Here is a 23245-nt window from a genome sequence, read left to right as displayed (position 1 = left end):
TGAATTAAATCTTTCTAAGGATGAATAATATTTCAATTTCGCTCGGTTTCTCTAAAAATGATTTCGTTAATGCAAGTGGTAGCTATTTGTAATTCTAAAAAATTCAAATAAATAGGGTACTGATACGAGGATGAATTACTTGCTATACGTCTATAGTTTGAGTTTGTGCTAGTTGGATAACTTTGCGTTCGTTGGAGACAGGAGAATTTGCTGCAGGTGTTGACTAAATAGAGTTTCTTCAAAATAGACAGGCCATTACGATTTTGCTATTTTAAAAGCTCAAAGTGTAAACGACCATAGGTAAGATTTGAAATAATTGGTAACGATAACCTATAAAAAGCATTTACATTGATTCGTGTTTTCTCTTACACTTCATATTTTGCTGGAGGAACGGCATCATAATCACAATCAAAAGTTCGTAATATTACAACGCAAATGGGTATACTTAGTACTATAAGGACCTCGGTTTCTTCTCCACATCAAATACCGATATTCAGGCAAAAAGAATCGGTGAATGATTTTCTGAGCTTGGATGCGACTTCAGAGTCATTAATGCCTTCTTACGTCGTAAACAGCATTCCAGAAGATACGTTAACCGTAACAAATCCGTTGATGGTGCTTCTGCAGGCCCAATCTAACAAAAGATACTACGAATGGAATTTCAATGCTGCTTCTGATGTAGTGTGGCATGTTTCCTCCAAGGAAACCTTGGAAACATATGTCGTTGTGGAAAGGTTAATATTGGTAGGCGCTGAATTGATCATAGAAGGCAACGATTTTGGAATGTACAGGGTTGGTCTCGTAGATGAGTTTGATAGCATTGGTACATCTGTAGTCCAGACGGAGGGCCAAACATTGAGTGTAAATGACGGTGCTCTGTCTTTGGCGTGTACTAGTCGGGATTGGGTAAAAGTACTGGAGAAACTCTGTTTGTTATCTATTTTTGAACATTACAGCATTTATAAGTCTTTATCTGGGGCGATTATTTCTAGCTACGGATTAAAAATGTCAGACATGCATGTGATATTGGATTCCTCTTTTAATTTTAAAGATTGGTGTGAGATTTATTTGGAGGGTGAAGGCTGGGTCAAAGTCTGGTGCCATATTGATAAAGTCTCAAAAAATTCCACCTCGAATGATAATAGGAGTGGCCATTGTCAAATAAAATTCTATAAAAATGAAAAGTCGAAATCATCAAGAAATTTGTTGTGTTTTATTCCAGATTGTGCTTACGTTCAGGATATCTTTTTCTACAAAGATTGTCAAAAGGAGAATTCCTACGCCACAAAGTCGTCTGCTTTGGATTTTCTGAAGAGCATAAATACACTGAAGGTCATTGGCGATGTATCATTTCCGTCAGAAGGCTACTCACGCAAGCATAGGTCATCATCGATCTCTAATATGTCCTTTTTTTCTAAAGGGGAGAATAGAACGAGATCCAGCTCTTCGAGCTCCATCAACAGTTCCACGAGTCCTAATCAAAGTCCAGTAAGAAGCTCGGCTCGCTCACCACAGCTCAGGATGTTCTCGCCATCAAAAAGGCATCAGAGAACTTCTTCTCAAATAAGTGTAGATTCCGTTTACTCCACTCACAAAGATTTGGATAACTGCACTATCAGCTCTAAAGGCTTGCTCATCAGACCCATATCACACAACGGTGTCATTCATCTTCAAACGATGATTCGGTTTGCCATTCCCATGATGGATTGCGTCAGGAAGTACGGTCGTCCAAAGCGTTTCAAAACGGATAGAACTGATCCAGACTCGCTAATGTTTGGTCAACCAAAACTACCCAGCATAGACTATTTTGCCGCCGAGGAGTTACAGGTACTTTTGCATCCAGAGACTAACATAGAATGTACAACCCCAAGTGAGAGTTCAGCTGTTGCATTGAATTGGTTATCTGATAGTCTTGCGAAAAGGATGTTGGAAAACCATACAAGATCTGACAATCTGACGTACAGAACTCTTGCGGATGTGCGTCGGCAAAACAGTGAGCGCTGCTCTCTTGACCAAATGAAGTCTGAATCTGTTACCACAAATAGTTCGCCAATTGTATAATAGAAGTATATCACGTCCTCTTATTAATATATTCAAATTTTGACTTAGATGAATACTCAACTACCTAAATTCTTCATATTTTGCTTATACGCATCACAAGCAACGACAAGTGTGAGGGCAAAAGCTCAGCGAAGAATAAGAGATGAAAAATTGAAAAATGATGGTGATCGCCACCTGTTTAATAATACAAGAAGGGTGAAGAGTGTTGGTCCGTCATTGATTGAATAGATACCATGCAAGCACCAGGACAAGCCCCCGTTGTGTTTATGAACACGTCGCAAGAGAGAACTACTGGAAGGCAGGCGCAGATTTCCAACATCACTGCAGCTAAAGCCGTTTCTGATGTTATTCGCACATGTTTGGGTCCTAAGGCCATGTTAAAGATGCTTCTGGATCCTATGGGAGGATTGGTACTGACCAACGATGGACATGCTATATTGCGTGAGATAGATGTTGCCCATCCTGCAGCCAAATCAATGTTGGAGCTATCCCGTACTCAGGATGAAGAGGTAGGTGACGGTACGACAACTGTTATCATTCTAGCCGGCGATATATTAGCACACTGTGCTCCTTACCTGATTGAGAAGAATATACACCCTGTAATTATCATTCAAGCTTTGAAAACAGCTCTTTCGGATGCTCTAGAAGTGATCAAACAGGTCAGCAGACCGGTGGATGTCGAGAATGATTCGGCTATGAAGAAGTTGATAAAAGCGGCTATCGGTACCAAATATGTTAATCATTGGTCTGAAAAGATGTGCGATTTGGCCCTCAACGCTGTCAAAACCGTTCGTATTAGTTTAGGTGACGTTTCCGAAGGAGAGCCTGCTTTTGAAATTGACACCAAGAGATATGTTCGCGTAGAGAAGATTCCTGGTGGAGACGTTTTGGATTCCAGAGTTTTGAAAGGTGTTCTGCTAAACAAAGATGTTGTTCATCCTAAGATGTCACGTATGATTCAAAACCCTAGAGTTGTCTTGTTGGATTGCCCATTAGAATATAAGAAGGGGGAATCTCAGACCAATATAGAAATTTCTAAAGAGGAAGATTGGAATAGAATATTACAGATTGAAGAAGAACAAGTCCAGTACATGTGTGAACAGATTTTAGCCGTTAAACCAAATGTTGTCATCACTGAAAAGGGTGTCTCTGATCTAGCACAACACTTTCTACTAAAGGGAGGTTGCAGTGTATTGAGAAGGGTCAAGAAATCCGATAATAACAGAATTGCACGTGTCACAGGAGCTACAATCGTTAATAGAGTTGAAGATTTAAAGGAAAGCGATGTGGGGACACAATGTGGATTGTTCAAGACTGAACTGATTGGTGATGAATATTTTACCTTCCTAGATGAGTGTCAGGATCCAAAAGCTTGCACTATTATGCTTCGCGGTGGATCCAAGGATATTTTGAACGAAATCGAGCGTAATTTACAAGATGCTATGGCAGTCGCTCGTAACGTAATGCTATCTCCATCTTTATCACCAGGTGGAGGTGCTACGGAAATGGCAATTTCTGTGAAACTTGCCGAGCGTGCTAAACATTTAGAAGGTGTTCAACAGTGGCCCTATCAAGCCATCGCAGATTCTATGGAATGTATTCCCCGTACGCTTATACAGAATGCTGGTGGAAATCCAATAAGAGTGCTTTCTCAATTGAGAGCAAAGCACGCCCAAGGACATTACTCCTTCGGTATTGATGGCGACTTAGGTAAGCCTGTTGATATGGAGGAATATGGCATTTGGGAACCAGAAGTCATAAAACAGCAAAGCATTAAAACAGCAATTGAAAGTGCTTGCCTACTCTTGAGAGTAGACGACATTGTTAGCGGTGTAAGAAAACAAGAGTAATTTTTTTTGCTAACATGATTGATGATGATTGCAGTTAATCTTAAGAATCGTGCATAAAATTAGTAATAATGAAATTTCTTTAGAAAATATGTATAAAATGTCGGTATTTTTCTAAGTGCTATTATTTTCTAAATCTTATCAGCTCTGTTTCCCAATCCAGAATTATATCTTTCAATTTATCGTAAGTATTGCTATTCAAGTATTCCTCGATTTTAGATCTTTCTTCAGCAAGTCTTGCAGTAATGGGCAAAGTACTGAATGACCCACTATTCAGTAAGGTATCAAAAACTGAGTTCCAAATTTCTTGCCTCCAATATCTTCTAAAAGGTGTTTTAAGTTTAAGCCTTTCATTGACTCCTTGAACAGTTTCAATGAATTGCCCGAACAGCATCGAATGAACAATACCAGCTAGCCCGTAATAGTCTGCCTCAAAGCTCCATGGTAGTCCATGTCTCATTTCGTAGCAATCTTGCTGATCTGTTTTCCAATCAGCTTTAAACTTTGTGCCGGGACGCAATAGAGTCATATCAAAAGATCTACCAAAATCTATAAGATAAATTCCTTTCTTGGACCATCCATAAGAGCCATCACTACTGAATCGACCCAAATTGCCGCTTTCAAACCTAATCATACAGTTGTCTGGTTTAAGATCACCATGAATAATGCCAATTTCATGTATAGCTTCTACCACTTTCATCAGCTCAACTGTTATAAACATACACAAAAGTTCATCCATAGGACCATTTGACTTTTCTTTTTGTAGATTGATAAGATCAAGAATTGTGCCTTGATTGGCATAATTTAGAACCAAGTAGCTCTCATCCTGAAAACAATGCAAAGAGCTGGTATTGATAATCGATTGCAGCACATGTTGGCCCCTTAAACGACCCTCGACTTGTTTCAATATGTAATATTCCCATATACTGGCAGGCTTCTCGACCTTTAGGGCCCGCAGGTTACCTGTACTCGACTCTGCTAGATACACAGTAGCATAACCACCTTTTCCAAGCTCTGCTCGGATACAATATAAATCACCGGTCTTTTTAAAGTCCACTATTGGGTTTTTATTTTTCGATTTGGATATTCTATGAATTCTTTGCAAAAGTGAGCCCATTTTCAAACATTGGTTATATCGATAAAAAGTGTCATACTTGTCTAGTGGCGGAACGATATTCTCTAGAAGCTGTGTTCTCATTTCTTCATCCAAAGGATGCTCTACCAGAATGGAGGGCCGGCTTAGTTTATCGTTCTCTTGTGTTTGTGGTTGCGTAAGGAACGGCGAGCTGGGCGCCGTATCATTATCACTGCGAGAAATGGAGTCCCCTTTATTAGTTCGATCAGTCTGTACCGTCAGATATTCAGTTCTCTCCTTGATGGCTCCTAGAGCTCCCTGAATATTTGCTCTTTCGGTACACAACAGGGTGTCCTTGTTAGAATAGGTTCTTCTTTGATCAGAATCACTGAAATGATCCGCAATCGGAGAGCTTAGATTTTCGATTGTGTCTTTTCCATCAATCTCCTTGGGTCTTACCTCTGTTAGATCATCCATGTTCGGCCTGGTAAATTCTTGCGTAAAATTATCGAAGAGAGCAAATTTATTCTTCGTATCCTCAATCTCAGTGGTAGTATTTGTTTCCCTGTAATTTTGATTGAACATAGAATAGACTTCTTTCATGGCATCTTTGGAGAAGTATGTAACAGTCGGCGAATTTGGTACACGGAAGTTCTCCTCACGGTTCTTTATGGATTCGCTATCTACAACGTCTGTCACGTCATTCAGTGGTAGTATTGACGTTTTCGTCGCCCCATTATTTTTTTGATATTCATTTTTTTGCTGATCTATTTGTGGTTCTGATCGAGGTGAGAAGTAATCAGAAGTCTTTTCCGCAAGGGGAATTTTTTTTCTTTTGTTTTGGTGTTCGTCGCTATGAGGTCCCTGACTTTTGTAATCAACATCACCTAATGCTAGGTTGTCGTGTTTTTTATGGTATATATTTCTTGAAAGAGCCAAAATTTCCTCAATGCAATATTCTTCATCATCATTAGGGTATATCAAGTTGAAATTGCAATCGATTTTCTCTGGTTTCTTACCTTGTACCTCTAAAAATTTGTATACAGGATCACTTCTCCCTAAACTGTCTTTGAAAATAGGTAATTTACCTATATTGGAATTTCCTAAACTTCCTGAGGAGTTGAATGCTTGTTGTAATTTCCCTATATTTGTATTGGCTGCGATTTTTGAGGTGGTCATTCGGTTTTCTTTGTTTCTATTAGATCGCGACTCGAGAAGATCCCATCCTTCTTTCTGTAGCTCAGTGCTCTCTTGAACTTCAGGCACACTATCACTGAATATTTCGTACTTTTGATATTGTTCATTTGATATGCCGGGTGGGGATCTGCTGGTGGATGGATCTGTTTTCTCTCCCGGATTCAATATAACAGACGCTCGCTCCCTTCCAAGAACCAAAGCTGGCAATTGCGCTTCCAAAAAATTTGTTTCTTCTATGGGATTTTCATCAATATCAAGATGCATCTCTCGAAGTTTTCCCTCAAGTTCATTAAGTCTTCGTAATAATCGATTTGGAGGTCGCGCATTTTCATCAATACCAACTTGGATTATGTGATACGCTTCTTGGTACTTTTCCATTTCAAACAGCAGACTAGAAAATTCCTCATAAAATAAAGCTAACTTGGTTCCAATTCTTTTTCGGAGCATGTATATGAATATATCTTTACTTTCTTGATTGGACGCCGGACAGAAAAGTTCAATATACCACAGCCAAAGCTTTAGAAGCCTGGGATCATTCTTATAAGTTTCTATGTCTCTAAAATACATCAAGCAACGCTCTATAACATCCAGTAAGCCACTTTTCTTGGTAGTACCGCCCTGCGGGAATATATCATTGATCCATGCAATGTAATCCAAAAAGAGCTCAAGCGGATCATCAAGATCTTCAAGCTCCTCAAGCAGCCTTCTTTCATATCCCACTCTTGTGCTATGTAGCTCAAATGAATCCTGCTGCAGAACATCATTTAACCGTCGGGCCGATCTTCCATCCTTTAAAGGCAGAATATTCTCCTTCTCCAGTTCAATGGTGTCAAAGTTGGTTGCCATTGCCGGATTGTGAAGGCTTTGGACCATTATATGACCATCAACAGTTAAACGTCCTATCACAACAACAGACAGCTTTCTTGATCAGTTCAATCTCTTCGAGATGAGATACAGTTCTTTGTTTGTATTTACATTATAACAGTTAGATTTGGCGCACTTTCTCTGATCACGTGACATTCTCTACAATAATAATAATAATATTAAAATAAAAGCCTCTCTAGTTAGACCCTCTAGAGAATTATTGTTCAGGGGGTCTTTTAGTGGTAGACATAGTTATACTTGATTAATAAGGTTATTTCAGTCTTCAGCCTACGAACAGGACATTCAGGCCAAATTACAAAAGAAAGAAAATGCTATCGACAGCATTAGGAAAGCGCAGATCATAGGAGGACCCACCCTATCAGCGTAATCGATAGCCTTTTTCTGTCTGATATTTACTACTCTACTGGCGTAGGTCGCAACCGCATGACCTATAGTAACTAAAGCGGTAATGAAGAACCCAATAGATGCGATCATTGATGTTGGGGAACCATAGGTGACTAAAGTAGTGGCAACACCACTCAGTATCAATGCAATTGACAACCATGATAAGAATGTCCTTTCTGTCGCAAAGTACACCTTAGGCTCTACACGAACTGGTACACAAATGGTTTTACCTGGAGGAGCTTTAACTTGAGTATCGAATACTGTACCTTTAGGTATTTTGCTGATTTTATCACCATTCAGGTAGTGGTCAAAAACTGCCATTGCTTGATATACTTTTTTGGTCACTACATTACCAGCTGTGTTTATTTTTCTACTGTAGTATACGGCATTTGCACTTTGACCATTGTTTGCAGTATTTGTCTCTGAGGTGGAAGAATCGTTTGGAATAGACCCATAATTACCCGCTCTTTCCTCAACGTCTAAGTTGTTGCCGGTGGCAGTCATAGCCGCGACTAAAGCTGCGTCATCTTCGTCGTCCTCATCATAGTCCTCGTCGTCATCTTCGTCTTCTCTTTCACGTCTGGTTATGTTGATATTATTTTTGATAGGAGGCTTCTTGATATCAACACTCATCTGTGGTAACCAAAATGGAATCGAATCAACTTTGTCGTTTAGCAAGGTTGCAACACCATGAATAAATTTAGAGAATTTAGGGACTGGCTCGACTAAATGAGATCCGCATAACTCACGAATCCACTCTGGAGGTTCCTGACCAAGTTGAGTTTGTAACTTAACTTCCAAAACGGCGTATGGAAATCTGCAAACATCGCGGTCATCCAATTGTTTGAAAGGCCAATCGACACCAATGTCCATTCTTCTCCAGTTGTCTTTAGTTCTGTTAACACCATCAAAGTTGTCTTCTCTAACCATTGTTAATTCAGTATCAAGAGAGATACGCACTCTTGCATCACCAGGCAATTGAAAAGCAGTTCTGTTGTAAAAAGATCTAACTACTGGTCTTAGCTTCTTCTTTAACATTGTGTATTGGATCTCGACGGCAAGAGCTTCCAAATTTTCAATTTCCTTTATTGATTTTTTACCTTCCTTGCGCATTTTTGCGAAAGCTTGCTGAACAGTATATTTACCATGCATAAATTCATTGATATATCTCTCCTTCAGCGCAAATCTTGCCTTGACAGATTTTTCACCGGTCCAATCTTCTCTGTGAGTTTTTCTCTCGACAAAAATGGTGTCCGATGACATGCCACCGTACCATCTCAGTCTATGTGCTTCAGCACCCTCGTCCTTTCTCAAACGTCCATAGTACAAATCGAGGTCCTCATTATCGTAGTAAATAGAAGTGATTGCAGAGTCTTCTCTCTCAAATTCCTTATTAGTATTGAAGACCAACACCGGAAGATGTTTCAAGATGATCAATTTTAACTCAGTAATATAATCCGGATGAACCCAGTATTTTGTGGTTTGTCTCACGAAATTTTGCTGCTTACCACCCGCTGCGGAATCACCTTTAATTGGATTACCCCTTGTTCTGACAATATCATACAGCTGCGATATTCTCTGCACCAGGTCGTCATAATTTTCTTTAAAGAACGGTTTGGAATCTAATCTGATCTGAAAGATCGGTTTCAAAATAAATTTTGTCTTTTTATCATGCTTCTTGATAATTTTTTGAAAACCTGTATAGTTTAGAGTGGAAAATTTAGCAATGTCATGGACATCTGCAATAATATCACTCAACTCTTCCTCCAATAAATCAAAATCAAGTTCAGTTGGCGGGTTATTGGAATTTAATGCCCGTACTGTATGTTGAACCTGAGCACGAGCTTCTTCCACACGTCTGACAACTTCACCATGTTTGACTTTACAAAAAGTGTAAACTTTATCCAACTCCACTTCAAGCGATTCTAAGAAATCCGTCTCTAATTCGTGAGTCCATGCACCATTCGCATTCTCCAAATTCTCCTCCAACTCATTTTTCAAATCATCGTAGGATATATAGTAATAACTGTATTGTCTTATCAAAGACCTATTAAGTTGCTGACCGAACTTCATTCTGCCAGCGCACTTCACACCTATTTCAAAGGTTTGCTGGTTCAAAAGCAGTAGACAGCGTGCTAGAACGCTTGGCACTTATCAATATAAATATGATATCTTTTTTCATTCTTTAAATCTTTTTTCCAATGTTGGTTGTCATTTTACCATCTGGTTAGTATAAAGTTGCATGCACGTGGCAGGACACGGCTTTTACATAGTAATATTAAAAAGAAGCTTTTTAAGAGCTATATGCATATACAACAACATGGACTAGTATTGTAAGTATTATTAGTAGTAGTAGGTCCCTCTCAGCAATGCTAGTCACTGTCAGAGATAGTCGGCAATAATGCTCAATAGCTGTTCTACCTGTTGCTCTGAAAAACGTGAATCGCACTCTTCGACGACCGCGTAGAGATGGACCATCGAGGAAGGCAATTGATTTACTATTTGTAGCTTTTCTGCTTTGAAAAGTTGGAATTCATTGAGTCTTTTCACAAAATCACTGAATTGCGCATCGTTCAGTCGGCTCAGTGCTGACTTCGCGTTTTTGCTTGACTCTTCTGACTGCTCCTGCTCATCATCTTGCGCTATCACGCCCTTGTGAACACTCAGATAATCTATGGTATTTTTAGTGATGTTTTGTAACACTGGATTGTTGTAGGGTCTTTTGACTCTCAATTTTTTTTTTTGATTTTGACTTTGCAGAATTGAGTCCTGATCCCAATGGTGCTGTCTCTCTAGTTTGGACAGGAATTGCAGAGTCTCATAGTCACTGAAAAAAGCGTCTCTGGCCTCTATGATTTTCATTTCGAGGATCGATAGGATATCTCAACCTTCTAAAGATCGAGGATTCTTACCTTCGTAAATTTGATAGTTGCAGTGTTTTTCAATTATTTCAAAAAAATTTTCCGATGAGCTACGCTTATGGGTCTTCCTTTTCGCAGCATGAAGCGAGTAATTATGAGGTAGAGCTGGATCCTGAGACTCTGTTCAGCTCTGATATGATCTTGGACCTGCTGAAAGGTCACCACATAGATTTGCGCCGCAGAAGCTCTATGGAATAACATTTCTCCAAGCACCTAAATGTCAGACCGGATAACGACATTGGATTACAAAAAAGGAAATACTATAAAATGGCAGTCTACTCGTAAGAGTACTCTTATTGGTTACCAAGTATGACACAGATACAATTCGAGAATCTGGACACGGAGAAGTAGGGTCACGTAGGAGCTATGAACGCCGTGCATAAATTGAGAAAGGGATCGATCTGTCCGGCTCCTAAAGGCTAGAGGTGCCGATTGAATCTCGTGAAACGATACACACTTTGTAGTACCACTGTCGTGAGGACCACTCACAACTTCCATCAGCGAGAACCATGTGTGGTATAGATTTGACCCTTTTGCTGTTATTGCTATAACAATGTTCAACAGCCTGCTCTCCGTGTTTACTTTGCTAGAGTGCTCGCAGTGCCAATGCTAGGTCTACAGGAACTACAAAAAAGATGATGCACGAGAAACAAGGAAACATTTCCGTTTCAAAAAGCGATTTTAATCAGCTGCCATCTCGCTGGTGTTACAGTGTGGTGCGGCAGGTGCCTGCTTCTGTATATTGTGCAGACATTTTGTCGAGTTGAATACGCCCCTCCGTGATATTTTGTGCTGACTGAAGGATCAGATGTGACTTCTCCTTTTTTTTTGAAATGGATAATGGCATTGAATTATGAACAACACTATCAAACGACTGTTATCAAAAATGAAGGTGAAGAAAAGAAAGTCACACAGGTCCCTTAGAATAACCGCGCCCATTTTGAAGAGTCATTGACTGAAGATTCATCGCGCGACCTTACAATTCAGGAACCTGAGTACCAACGACTCTACCGCATCATTAAAAAACGACCTCTCCTGCATCATAATCTGTATAGTTGAAAGAGTGGTATGATGGTGCTATCCACTGCGAGCCTGTTACGGCTCAATCTTCTCATATCGTCGAGTTGAATGGTCCAGCAGCTGCAATTTATGAAGTATAAATAATAGTGGCCGTCTTTTCGAGGCAGTCGAATTAATTTTGTTTCCTTTACAAAAAGAAACGAAAGGAAAAGAAAGAGAAACCCTGTAAGTAAGGCACTATGACCCTGTACGAGTGCGGCAACCAAGGTTACGTCAATACTTCAGCCGCTTATGAGGAAGGTTGGCTGTACAATTGTGGCTTAATTCAAGGTGCTACTTACGGTAATTCATCGGTCATTGACAGTAATAGACGTAACAGTACTTCTAATGCAGGTACGATCAAAAGCACTAATTCGTGGCTTACGTGCTTGATTATCTTTCTCTTTCAGTACGTTGCTGTCCACGCATACCATGAGACTTCTCAAATAGATGTAGTACCAATGCCGAATGCCACTGTTGATGCATTTTTGGTCAATCAGTTCGAAAACGGAACAAGATATATGCTGGCTGAGAGCACATTAGTATATGCTGTTGATGTTAACCCTTATGTTGGAAAAAATTCGACAGTGTATAAACGGGACTATCGTTTTGGCGACAGAGCTGGTGTCGGAATAGCGACTTGGAAACAGGCAAAGAAAGCTCGGTCAGGCGTCTGGTGGACTGGATGGGTTCCTGCAACAGGCTGCATGTACACAGGACTCGGTGCTGATGCCTCTATATCAAGACAAGTGTGTGATACCGAAGGCTGGTCAGTTACCACCGGTGGCGGTGTTGATTTTGCTGGTCTAAGTGCAATGGCTGAATACACTATATCTAGGGAACATCAGCAATGTACTTCTTGGACTTGTAATACGCCTAGTGATACTGTGTTAAGGATGTACTCACAGCACAAAATGTACTGGGCAGATATCCAAACACAGGACTGCGAAGCTATTACAGTCGGAGTTGACGTGCGGATCACATGCCATGCGTATGGAGCATATATCAGGTACAACGCACCTATATCTGATAATCATAATGATAATATCAATATAGGATGTTCTATCGGTCGCGATGCTAACTGTTGAGTGATACTACACATCTAGCTTGGAGTGGTTTGAAAGGTACATTGATAGAAATAAGCCAATGTGCAGTAAGCGCAACGTAGTGTATGTATGATATGTATGGTAAATCAGAACTTCAACGGAAATATCTCTCCAAATGGTTGCTACCACGGTTTCGAATCAAAATCCGTTTAGTCTTTATTGTTAAAACATGCATTGATAATATGATAGTGATGGGATATATCAAAGAGCTGCCTGAAAGACTATAAAATAGAACCCTTGCAATGACAGAGTAGAAGAAACGAAGTCAGACAATAATAGAGTGTACTGCTGGTATATTGCGAATAACAAATGCATTTAAAACATTAATATTATAGTGCACAATTTCTTACGCCAGGTTCGTGACTTCATGTTTGTTAAAATACGAATTTATTATCGACTTTCTGATTGATATTACGATATAAATAAGAGACATTAAAACACAGCCCGAGAGAGTCGAATATGAAATTTTAGAGTGACATTGCAAAGAAAATTTCGTCAGATGTGGTCCTATTAGATTATCAATGGACTTGAGAGGTCGGCTGAAATTCCGTCGCGAGACGCTTACACTTAAAAGATCTGACTACATAGGAATTTACAGCTTGAAATAAGAAATAAGGAGCTCTGTCAGATGCTCAGGGAGAATATAGAAATAGCAACATGACTACACGAACTATGAACTCTCAAGGGTGAAAATACTTTGTTCAATTATCCAGTTATCGTTCAATAGGTGCAGAATGTCTGGTATAGTTCTGACATCTTTTCTAGGTATACAATCTAAATTCATCTAGTATTAATTCACTTGGATATAGAAAATCAAGGAATTATATACCTCTATAATTGATTATCATAGTATTATCATCAATGTCTAACCAAGTTACTATCGACAACGCCGAAGAAAACATTATTATTCAAATATTTACAGGCAGAGGACAGTTGATGTTGAAATATAAATCGAGATTGTAAGATATATTAAAGAGATGACTTATAAGAATCAGAAAGAGACAATTGGTCTGTAAAACAAAATAAACGAAGTCAGATGAAACCCTAACAGAATGTCAATCGATAATGGAAAGATATCGGATGATAATCTATCACGAGACGTTTACAACTCAGGAGTCTGACTACGAAGGAGTCTATGGCATGGAACATGAAATAACAGTTGTACTGTGGGTTCTATGGGACTAGAAATGGTGTGATGACGATGAAAATTCTTCACTCGTCGTCCTCTCTTATGGTTCAATAGGTGCGAAGTATTAGGTATAAATACTGACGTATTTTCCAGATGTTAATCCAAGTTCAATTAGTCTTATCTCAATTCATGATATAGAAAACAAAGGAATTATATATCTCTATAATTGAATATCATAGCATTATCATCAATGTCAAACCAAGTTACTATCGACAACGCCGAAGAAAACATTCTTTCTAAATAGTTGACACAGGATTAGTACATGGAATGGATACTAGGATAACTCCGAAGAGTTAATTAAAGATTATTCGGTTAATTGAATTAAAGCTCAGCGAGAGAATACATGAAAAGTCCTCTGCATGATTATCTCTTATGAATATAGTACCTGAAGGCTACTAACTGAAACATAAGTTCATTAATCCGCGATAGTTTAATGGTTAGAATGGGCGCTTGTCGCGTGCCAGATCGGGGTTCAATTCCCCGTCGCGGAGAATTTTTTTCAACATCATATCTTCTTCCCTTGCATGATTTGCATGATTTGCACGATAATGATGAAATGAATCCTAGGAGGAAACACTAGATAGTTTAAGTATTTTCTTCTCGCTTTCGCTGTACTCAACATATATAATTGTAGAGAGCCAGATTTATAGCGGATCCGCCGAACTTTTAATTATAATACTGCATGGGCAACGTTTCAAATTCGATTGGCCCTACAGCAGGTCGTCACTTCGCATGCGGGATAAAGTTGTTTAAGATGGCCACACTGCGTCGAGGTATATGACATGAAAACGGGTTATCTCGATACAAGGAACGGTTGTCTGGCAGACACAATCATCGACCGGAACTCAACACAAATTTGAGCATGTTCAATTTCTTATAGGGGTGTAAAAATATATATTCGTCAGATAAATTCATTTCATGATGAGGGGATCTCGCAGACAGCCTCGTAGGGATCCAGAGCGCAAGACAATCTGTCTTTAAGAACACGCTTCAATAGCTCTTGAGACAAAGGGCATCAGTTCGTTAGAAGTAATGAAGGTTCGTTTCTTCTTTTGTGAAGTGGGAGGCTTGAAATATCGCTCGAAGCAGTCCAAGCAACTCTTGCCATCAAAAAAGCAGTCCGATGCTGGGCATTCTGGTATTTCGTGCAGATATGAGTTCACCCGCTTCGCGATAACATCCCAGCGATCCACATCTGTCCCCGGTGCAACGCTAACTATTGTTGCCAGAAGTCTTAATCTGTTTGTTGTCGACATACGAGTATCCTTTAGCACATACGGTGTCTGCATCTCTATGTAGGTTGTTATCAAACAACCGCAGAGAACTCCAAACAGTCCCATGCTATGGAATATTAATGAAACAGCTATATGAAGTGCCAGAGCGAGCCTCATTTTGTGTATTGTCCAAGTGACTTCATTCCAGTGCAGGTCACGTGGCAACATATTTCCACATTCTTCAGCTGAATACTCCGAGTCATTCGCCCAGACACTGAACTGCTCATCGAGCCTTTTCTCATATGCGGTTGTCTCTTTAGGGCCCTTTTCGCATACATCAAGCACATCTAAGTTCTTCCCAAGCTGTGGATTCAAAACAAGACTCCTGTAAAGCTTCTCTACCTCCAGACCATCAAAAAATGAGTAGGGTGTTTTCCAAATACCTGCATCATAAAATTCCCTATTCATCTTGCATGCTACCTCATCCCACTTTTCGGGTCCTATTCCATGCCCTGACTCGAACGTATTTTCAACAATACTCATGAAGTTCGTCAAATTCTGCGAAACAAGACGAGCTTGTCTGTCCGATCTGTAAAATAACATAGCTGGAAAAAACAGGACGATGTTTAACATCAAAACCTGCCAGTAAACCTCGCACACCCAATCCTCAGACTCGGCCAAGTCGAAGAGCACAAATGGAGAGATAGACAATACTACCAGCCAGAGAAGCCATATATAGAATGCACGCACTCTTACTACCTCGTAGCACGCATACGATGACACAGATTTAAAAGTTTTTCTTGGAGTAAGGGGTGTGCCCGACTCGCAGACAACCAGATCACTTTTTTCCATGATTAGTCCACCTGTTCTTGATTGATGTTCTGGCTTTGCGAGCTGTTGCCAAGATGCCAAGGTTCTTATATATATACAAATACAAACAGGAAACGTTACCCTACGAAGATCTCCGCCAAGTTGAAAGCGACCGAGGAGTGCTAAAAAAAAAAAAAAAGAAAGAGACTCCCAAGACGCTCTTGTTCCTTATGCGATATCATTGAATACTGTTTATATCCACTACCAGATAGGGCGTGCAATTCAAAGCAGAATCAGCTATATGTTATCTGTATTCATGTATTGTCCGTGTTGCTGGCCAGCTTCATTCTTTTCTTCTGGAAACTCCCTAAAACGACGTCAAATAAAAGGGGTACTTTTGTCATCTCATACGTATGAAAATGAGAATACTTGGAAAACTCGAACCGCTGAACCTGTCGACGTACTCAAAAACAGTACTTTTGATGCTGAAGCAAGCTTCGAATGAAGAAACCAAGATCACTGAATAAGTTTGAATTCATGAAATCGATCTGTCATTCATAAATGCTTTGGTTATAAGAATTATATTGCAACACTTAAGTTTTAATTACAGACTCACTGCTCGTGAGGCGTTTTGAAATGTTGTGAGTATCTCAGGTTTAGCAATTTTACTTTTAGTAGTTATTTTTGAATATTTGCCAACTCAGAAAGAACTTTGAAAAGTATCAAAGCACAGAAAAAAAGTAAATAGACAATGTTTAATATATATGACGACTTCGTATTAGAGCAGTACGGAGCCTACGTATTACGATCGTCTGCAGGGGATTTTTTTTCGATTATAAGGGCATGGGACCTTGCTGACGGGCCTGTGTTTTTTTAAGAAGTGAACACTAGAAAAACCAGAATGAGTTCATAAGTTGCACCAAGGGCTATTAGAGACGCCCAGCAGTATCTTGCAAGCCATAGCATGTTTTATCAACAGATCTTTCAATTTTTGTTTGGAGCGTGCCTGTTCAAGGAATGGTCTTTTAAAGGACACGCTTTTACAGAGTCACCGTGTATGACAGTTGTCAGCTATCCGCATGCGGCGTGGTTAATGGAATAGCACACACATCAAGAAACGAGATATATAATAAAAGAGACGCAAAGGGCACGGATGAGCTGTACTTTCAGAGTTAATCAGACACTATTACTTCTCAGTGTTCGAAGATCTGTTTGAAGTTTGCGGATGCACAGAAGATAATACCAATATGAAGAAGACCCCTCTTTTTCCTTTACAACATGGTAGCAGAAAAGAAATATTTCGCGCTCAAACTATGCAACGGGTGCCTTGCGTTGTTAGACTCTTAGTTACGAACTCTCTCAGCTTCTCAAAATTTTCAAGCTTCTCCCTCTAGATCCTCAACTTCTTGAAACAATTTAGTGGCTGCTGAGGTTACCTGTCTGCAGGATACCTGGCTGCAGAGGATACCTGCCGTGGCTTGTATGAAAAAAATTTTAAGCAACATATCTCTTGAGATCTCGTCGTCGGGACAACGCACTTTTCATGATAATAACCTCTATGGTTAAAAGCGATGAACATCCTATAAAAAAAAGAAAAAAAAAGAAAGTCAATGGAAAACATAAAGCACATCAAAAAGTTTTTCTATACATTCGTAAATACGTTCCAATTACAATTCTTGGTCGAGCTGCAAAAGTCTTCTTCTATAACACTAAAATTAGTCAAAATAAATATGAGATCAAGACACTGCTTAATCTTCGTGTTCGTAAGCTTGCTTCAAGATAGCAATAACTTCTTCCTTGGTAAATTGAATTGGGTTGGTACGACCACAAGCATCCTTCATGGCGTTGTCAGCCAAGATTGAGAAATCTTCAGTCTTGACACCTAATTCCTTCAAGTTCTTTGGAATATTCATGTCTCTGTTGAATTTGTGTAGAGCCTTGACCAAACCATCTGGGTTGGCTGAGGCACCTAGATGACCAGCAATTTCACTCAATCTCTCAGCAGAATGTTTGTCTGCCTTGTTGAAAGATTGAACGTGTGGCAACAGAACAGCGTTACATACACCGTGTGGCAAATGGTAAAAACCACCCAATTGATGAGCAATAGCATGAACGTAACCTAGAGAGGCGTTGTTGAAAGCCATACCAGCTAGGTATTCAGCGTAACACATGTCGGTTCTAGCCTTCTTGTCTTGACCGTTTCTGTAACATTCTAACAAACTTTCCTTGATCAAATCAACACCCTTGATAGCACAGGCATCGGTGATTGGGTTAGCAGCAGTGGAAACGTAAGCTTCGATACAATGAGTCAAAGCATCTAGACCAGTGGCAGCAGTCAAAGCTGGTGGTAGACCGTACATCAAGGTTGGGTCATTGATGGCAACGGATGGAGTGACGTTGTTGTCAATGATAGCCATCTTGACTCTCTTTTCTTCGTTAGAAATAATGGTGAACCTAGTCATTTCAGAAGCGGTACCAGCAGTAGTGTTGATGGCAAACAATGGCAAACATGGTTTCAAAGATTGGTTAACACCTTCGTAGTCACCAATTTCACCACCGTTGGTGGCCAACAAAGCAATTGCCTTAGCATTGTCGTGAGCGGAACCACCACCTAGGGAAACAACACAGTCAGCGTTGTTGGCCTTCAAGACCGCTAAACCATCAAGGACGTTCTTGACATTTGGGTTTGGTTGGGTCTGGTCGTACATGCAGACAGTGACACCCTTGGACTTGATGATTTGAGCAACTTTTTCAGCGACACCAATTTTGGCGATACCTGGGTCAGTAACAATCAAACAGATCTTGAAACCTTTGGTTTTCATGTAAGTCATGGACTCATCTAAAGCACCTTCACCGAAGTAGGAAATAGGTGGGATGTAGAAACCTGTGACGGAAGAGGACATTCTGTAACTGATAAGTGTTTTTTGGGCAATGAACTTAGAATTGAATCTGCTATTCAAAGTATTCACTGGTCTTCTGAGGCAACCATAGAACCTTCTGCCACTGACAATGCCGGCCTGCTTATATAGTGAATTTCTTACTGCTGCAAAACTCATAACCTCTAATGTACCTTCTGTATGCAATAGCTAGAAAAAAACAATTCAAAATCACACGATTAAAGGCACTATTACTGCAGAATCCGTTTGCTGATCTTGTATTGACCACATGATGAAAATACCAACAGGTAAAATACACTATGTACAACCTTAAACAAATTATTGGAATGCCAATGCTGCCTCACGCAACTTTTTTATATAGGATTCCCAGTAGCCGTTACGAGTCACCTTCGTATGCAACTTCAGAAACAACATCAAATGCACACCAGGAAACTGAAAGGGCCACTCTATCTTGCAACCAAGGTCATCATACGATATTTTTTTCTTATTTTCAATGACGATCAGAAGTTCCGACTTTTGACCCATATTTTTCAATTCCTCATGGAAACGAAGCGATCAGAAAAAATTTTCAGCCATGGTGGATAAGCGCAGTGTCTCGTGCAAAGCTGCATATTTTTGGCGATAGCTCAGCCATGGCTGCACAAGTGAAGTTTTTTTCGATGTTACTGCATGTTTGCTTTCCGATCAACCACTTCGTGACACTTGCTAACAGGTGGAAGTAGTGAATTTCATTGAAACACCCCTCTCGATGATGAAGTAGAGTCATTCATGGGCCTCTCAGTCTTATCCGTGCTATCTTAACGAGCAAATCTTGGTAATAGCAAGCACTTTATTGTTTCTCAATTTAAATACATATACATGTCACAGCTAAGAGTCGTGAGTTCCAGGGTGCATTAATGTCCTCTCATGAAACCAAAAAAGAGGTGAAGCCAAAAAAGAGGTGAGCAAACTTGTCATAACATTAGCGATGACAAGGCATTTGAGATACGGTGTGTAAAGCGGGTGAGTTTGTAACTGATATACGGAAGATTACTAAATGACTCTTCCAGGTCCAGGGTTCATTTCTGGGAGAGAGAAAGCAGATCACTGGTAGGTATACGTGAGCTTATATAATTTCAACTTATGCCTGGCCAAAAGTGAATATCTATAAAAATTCTATAAAACGAGGTTTCTACAGGATAGATTGTATACCAATCTATTCTCAGTGCTGAGCTTTCATGCAGCGGTATGATGTGTGATCTCCCTCAGAGGGTATGCACAGAAAAGTGCAGCAAGATAGTATCGATACTTTATGCAAGCAGCCTCATGGCAACCTCGAAGGTTGCAAAGGTTGCTCCATTGACGGGCAAGGACCTGAGCATTGTTGGAGCAAAACCTTTGGCAAACGCTGATAGACCTCTTTTAGCGTAAATGCTTTTGGCAACCTGGAAGACGTTTGTGCCATTTTCCGGTGCATGCAGCTTATCAGCTTGCATAACGGATTTGATGACGTCGAATGGGTACGTTGTTGCCCAGAAGAAGGCTCCCGCTACCGCACCAAATAGGCAGACTTTCCAAGTTGGTATGTCCTCTCTTTTGATGCCCTTTTTGATCTGCTCATTGGTCAAGGCTTCGTAGGTCAAAAAGTACATACCAAATCCATGCGAAGTTCTCAACATCGTCGCGCTAAGTCCCCTCATCAGTACCTTCTGCTTCAATAGTTTCTTGAAACAGTCCAACGAACCGGTATATGCATTTGTACCTGTTGATTTTTTCTGAATCTGCAAACGTATTCTGACATGCTCAATGGGTGTGGCCAGAAATGCGTTAGCTGCACCACTAACAACACCACAGCAGTAGTATTGCCTCAGAGATAACTTCGAATCATGACCACCATTACTAGAATGGAAATATCTTTTCATCGCCTCGTTGATACCGAACTGGCACGACACACAGGCTCCAATCCCAACTAGCGGCGCCAAGGTACCCTTGTAGAATGCCATCGGCCCCTCCTCTTTGACCAAATTCTTTATAACATCAATTGCATTGGAATTAGCCGGCGAAGTTTGCAGTCGTACTTTCGTAATATCAAATGGCTGTCCCACCAAAACTTGCGCTATCCCACTGATTGTTCCCGCCGTTATATCCTTGGCGGTCCGTACTAAGTTGTGCGATCTTTCGATATCGTCAACGACTTGAGGTGTTGTTAGGTCTTCAGACATAGCTTATTAGTGCTGACGATGCGTAATTCCTCGATCGATTCAGCTCCCTCGTGAGAAGCTCCTCGTAAGCTGCTGGAGAGTCTCTTTGACCTCCAAATTTCACCCTCAACTTATATGCGGCTAATCCGATCAAAGTTTCAACTTTACAAGTTTCAACGTTGTTGTACAGATCAAAAAACTCATTGCCTGGCGGTGAAGGACTCGCTATCAAGATTCTTTTTTTCATATTGTTTCTTTATCAGTCGCATTTCAATGTGCGAGATCATCGTTTACCCGGAATGACGATTGAAGCCCAAAATTGCACACTTTTCAACAGCTGTTATGGTTATCTTACAGCGAATTAGGTGCTCAAAGATCGCCGTGTTTCTTAGGTTGCTAGGTTCTCCAGGGTATTCTTCCATCTGGAAGGTACTTTTCGGCAACTTGACATTCTGCATGATATTCCGCTTGAATCAGCGATACAAGAAATGTTTCCATAAAAGGTTACTCGGATTGATATGCCTATAATGAGTAGAATTCTAAGAGAGATCGTAACGTTAAAAACCGGCACGTGCAAGGCAGTTTCTGTGGCACAGTTGAGTAGCTTGCTTGTTCCAGCACAACAGCCCTCTAGACGATGGGCCATGAGATTGAGCTTGCAAGAGGCTGTTAAATAACATAGAAACGAAAAACAAACAATAAATATATATAGATACGCTAAATGAGAATGCAGAACGGCACCTGTTCAGATTCAGGGCTTATAGGCATCTGAATGGTGAATTACAAGGTTTCAATGGTGCTCGAAGAACTCTATTGCTCTTCCTCTTCTTCGTCGTCTTCCTCATCATCGAAGAGAACCCAGTCCTCGAAACCGTCATCAAAAATTTCAGATAGTTTTTTCTCGATTTTCAACAGGTTCTTCTCTTTGCTAGTGATTTTGACGAATTTATCGTACTCTTCGTCTGTCAATAGACATGAATCGAGAGTTTCAGTCATTTTTTTCTTGTCGATACCTAGACCGATGAAGACCAACTCATTACGCCTGTCACCATATGGACCTTGGAATTCGGTTTTGATCAATTTGACAGTCTCGGGTGGAATATCTTCAAAACCGCTCACATCGAACCAAGGGATACCGCCTTTCAATGTCAGCATAGGACCAGCAGAAGACCATTCACCTCTCATTATGTATCTGGTAGCCAACCAAAAGAACCCCTTGGAACGTAACAGAGGACCAAATGGTGAAGCTGCTCTATTTTTCAAAATTTCCTTCTCACCTAGTTCTTCTTCTTCCTCTTCTTCTTCTTCACCTTCCTTGTTCTCATCAACATCTTCAATATCACCACCATCATATTCATCGACGGTTTCAATCGAAGCTAATGGAGTCTGCTCAATGACGAAAAATTTGTCCTTTAGAGTGTTGTATAACCTTTCTGGATGGAAAGGTTTTCTTGCATTATAAACAAAATTATTCACACCAAACTCCTCGGTTTCCGGCTTTGGTGTCAAAACACTCTTGGTTTTATCACCATAACCTTCTCGTAGTGTCATGTCATTTATACTACGTAACCACCCAGCTGATGTTGCTGCTCTATCGAAGTCAAACAAATTAGTGTTGATAATGCTACTCATTGGAACGTTGGCGTAATCAGCACGTAGAATCTTAGCCACTGGATTTAAATTCTTGATCATTTTTTCAATCTTGGCCAATTTATTTTTCTTGATCTCAGACACTTTGTTAATGACAATAATGTCAGAGAACTCTATTTGGTCAACCATTAAATCAGTAACAGTACGTTCTGATTCACCCTGCCCACTGTCACCCCATCTGTTAACCAAAAAGTCCGTTGTTTCGATGTTCGAGAGGAAATTCAAAGCGTCAACCACTGTGACACAGCAATCGATCTTTGTAATTTTTTCCAAACCACCCAAAGAAAGAACTTTTTTCAATAGTTCTTGTTCCTCTTCAGTAACACTATCAGGGGTATCCAGTAAAGTTTGAGAGAATTCACTTGAAAACGTTTCTGCGACTTGCATTGGTTCCGCGATACCAGTTGACTCGATCACAATGTAATCGAAGTCACCGTTATCATATAGGCCGACCAGTTCTTCAAGTAAATCACCACGCAACGTACAACAGATACAACCGTTTTGCAATTGAATCAATTTTTCCTCTTTATTGGAGACTTTATGATTCTGGATAAGAGTAGCATCAACGTTCAATTCTGACATATCATTGATGATGACGGCGATCTTAAGACCATGGTTGCCTGTCAAGATTCTTTCTAGAAGTGTCGTCTTACCTGAACCCAAAAATCCAGATAAGATTGTCACAGGGATTGGTGCTTTCGCAGACTTAGTGGTCATTTCTTTCTTGCTCCTTTACTTCGACGCTTGAGAAAATTCTCTTGTGAAATAAT

The 23245-nt window shown here is 40.2% G+C and overlaps 10 protein-coding genes and 1 non-coding gene across 11 annotated transcripts; 4 read left to right on the top strand and 7 right to left on the bottom strand.

Annotated features, from left to right (window-relative positions):
* Window positions 1-435: 435 nt before the first annotated feature.
* TPH3 (Tph3p) lies at window positions 436-2061 on the top strand (the record flags this gene model as incomplete). The annotated part of the gene is made up of 1 exon (XM_037290279.1): window positions 436-2061. One exon carries the CDS (start codon window positions 436-438, stop codon window positions 2059-2061), a length of 1626 nt encoding a protein of 541 aa, XP_037146174.1.
* A 233-nt stretch (window positions 2062-2294) lies between these two features.
* On the top strand, window positions 2295-3911 carry CCT3 (chaperonin-containing T-complex subunit CCT3; the record flags this gene model as incomplete). Its single annotated transcript, XM_037290278.1, has 1 exon — window positions 2295-3911. The coding sequence occupies one exon, from the start codon at window positions 2295-2297 to the stop codon at window positions 3909-3911; it is 1617 nt and encodes a 538-aa protein (XP_037146173.1).
* A 121-nt stretch (window positions 3912-4032) lies between these two features.
* MAD3 (Mad3p) lies at window positions 4033-7053 on the bottom strand (the record flags this gene model as incomplete). Its single annotated transcript, XM_037290277.1, has 1 exon — window positions 4033-7053. The coding sequence occupies one exon, from the start codon at window positions 7051-7053 to the stop codon at window positions 4033-4035; it is 3021 nt and encodes a 1006-aa protein (XP_037146172.1).
* A 294-nt stretch (window positions 7054-7347) lies between these two features.
* On the bottom strand, window positions 7348-9522 carry VTC4 (Vtc4p; the record flags this gene model as incomplete). Its single annotated transcript, XM_037290276.1, has 1 exon — window positions 7348-9522. The coding sequence occupies one exon, from the start codon at window positions 9520-9522 to the stop codon at window positions 7348-7350; it is 2175 nt and encodes a 724-aa protein (XP_037146171.1).
* Window positions 9523-9831: 309 nt separating this feature from the next.
* Window positions 9832-10311, bottom strand: RPC17 (DNA-directed RNA polymerase III subunit RPC17; the record flags this gene model as incomplete). The annotated part of the gene is made up of 1 exon (XM_037290275.1): window positions 9832-10311. The coding sequence occupies one exon, from the start codon at window positions 10309-10311 to the stop codon at window positions 9832-9834; it is 480 nt and encodes a 159-aa protein (XP_037146170.1).
* A 1318-nt stretch (window positions 10312-11629) lies between these two features.
* On the top strand, window positions 11630-12517 carry HG535_0G03270 (uncharacterized protein; the record flags this gene model as incomplete). The annotated part of the gene is made up of 1 exon (XM_037290274.1): window positions 11630-12517. The coding sequence occupies one exon, from the start codon at window positions 11630-11632 to the stop codon at window positions 12515-12517; it is 888 nt and encodes a 295-aa protein (XP_037146169.1).
* A 1626-nt stretch (window positions 12518-14143) lies between these two features.
* Window positions 14144-14215, top strand: HG535_0Gtrna8D. Its single transcript has one exon. It is a non-coding gene; the product is annotated as a tRNA-Asp (tRNA).
* Window positions 14216-14701: 486 nt separating this feature from the next.
* On the bottom strand, window positions 14702-15790 carry HG535_0G03260 (uncharacterized protein; the record flags this gene model as incomplete). The annotated part of the gene is made up of 1 exon (XM_037290273.1): window positions 14702-15790. The coding sequence occupies one exon, from the start codon at window positions 15788-15790 to the stop codon at window positions 14702-14704; it is 1089 nt and encodes a 362-aa protein (XP_037146168.1).
* Window positions 15791-17496: 1706 nt separating this feature from the next.
* ADH4 (alcohol dehydrogenase ADH4) lies at window positions 17497-18804 on the bottom strand (the record flags this gene model as incomplete). Its single annotated transcript, XM_037290272.1, has 1 exon — window positions 17497-18804. One exon carries the CDS (start codon window positions 18802-18804, stop codon window positions 17497-17499), a length of 1308 nt encoding a protein of 435 aa, XP_037146167.1.
* A 1130-nt stretch (window positions 18805-19934) lies between these two features.
* HG535_0G03240 (uncharacterized protein) lies at window positions 19935-20846 on the bottom strand (the record flags this gene model as incomplete). The annotated part of the gene is made up of 1 exon (XM_037290271.1): window positions 19935-20846. One exon carries the CDS (start codon window positions 20844-20846, stop codon window positions 19935-19937), a length of 912 nt encoding a protein of 303 aa, XP_037146166.1.
* A 789-nt stretch (window positions 20847-21635) lies between these two features.
* Window positions 21636-23192, bottom strand: HG535_0G03230 (uncharacterized protein; the record flags this gene model as incomplete). The annotated part of the gene is made up of 1 exon (XM_037290270.1): window positions 21636-23192. One exon carries the CDS (start codon window positions 23190-23192, stop codon window positions 21636-21638), a length of 1557 nt encoding a protein of 518 aa, XP_037146165.1.
* Between the last annotated feature and the right edge of the window lie 53 nt (window positions 23193-23245).

This window comes from Zygotorulaspora mrakii, chromosome 7, assembly GCF_013402915.1.
Source record: "Zygotorulaspora mrakii chromosome 7, complete sequence".
Lineage (NCBI taxonomy): Eukaryota > Fungi > Ascomycota > Saccharomycetes > Saccharomycetales > Saccharomycetaceae > Zygotorulaspora > Zygotorulaspora mrakii.
Note: the sequence above shows the minus strand (reverse complement) of the source record. Positions and strands in the feature narration are given on the sequence as shown.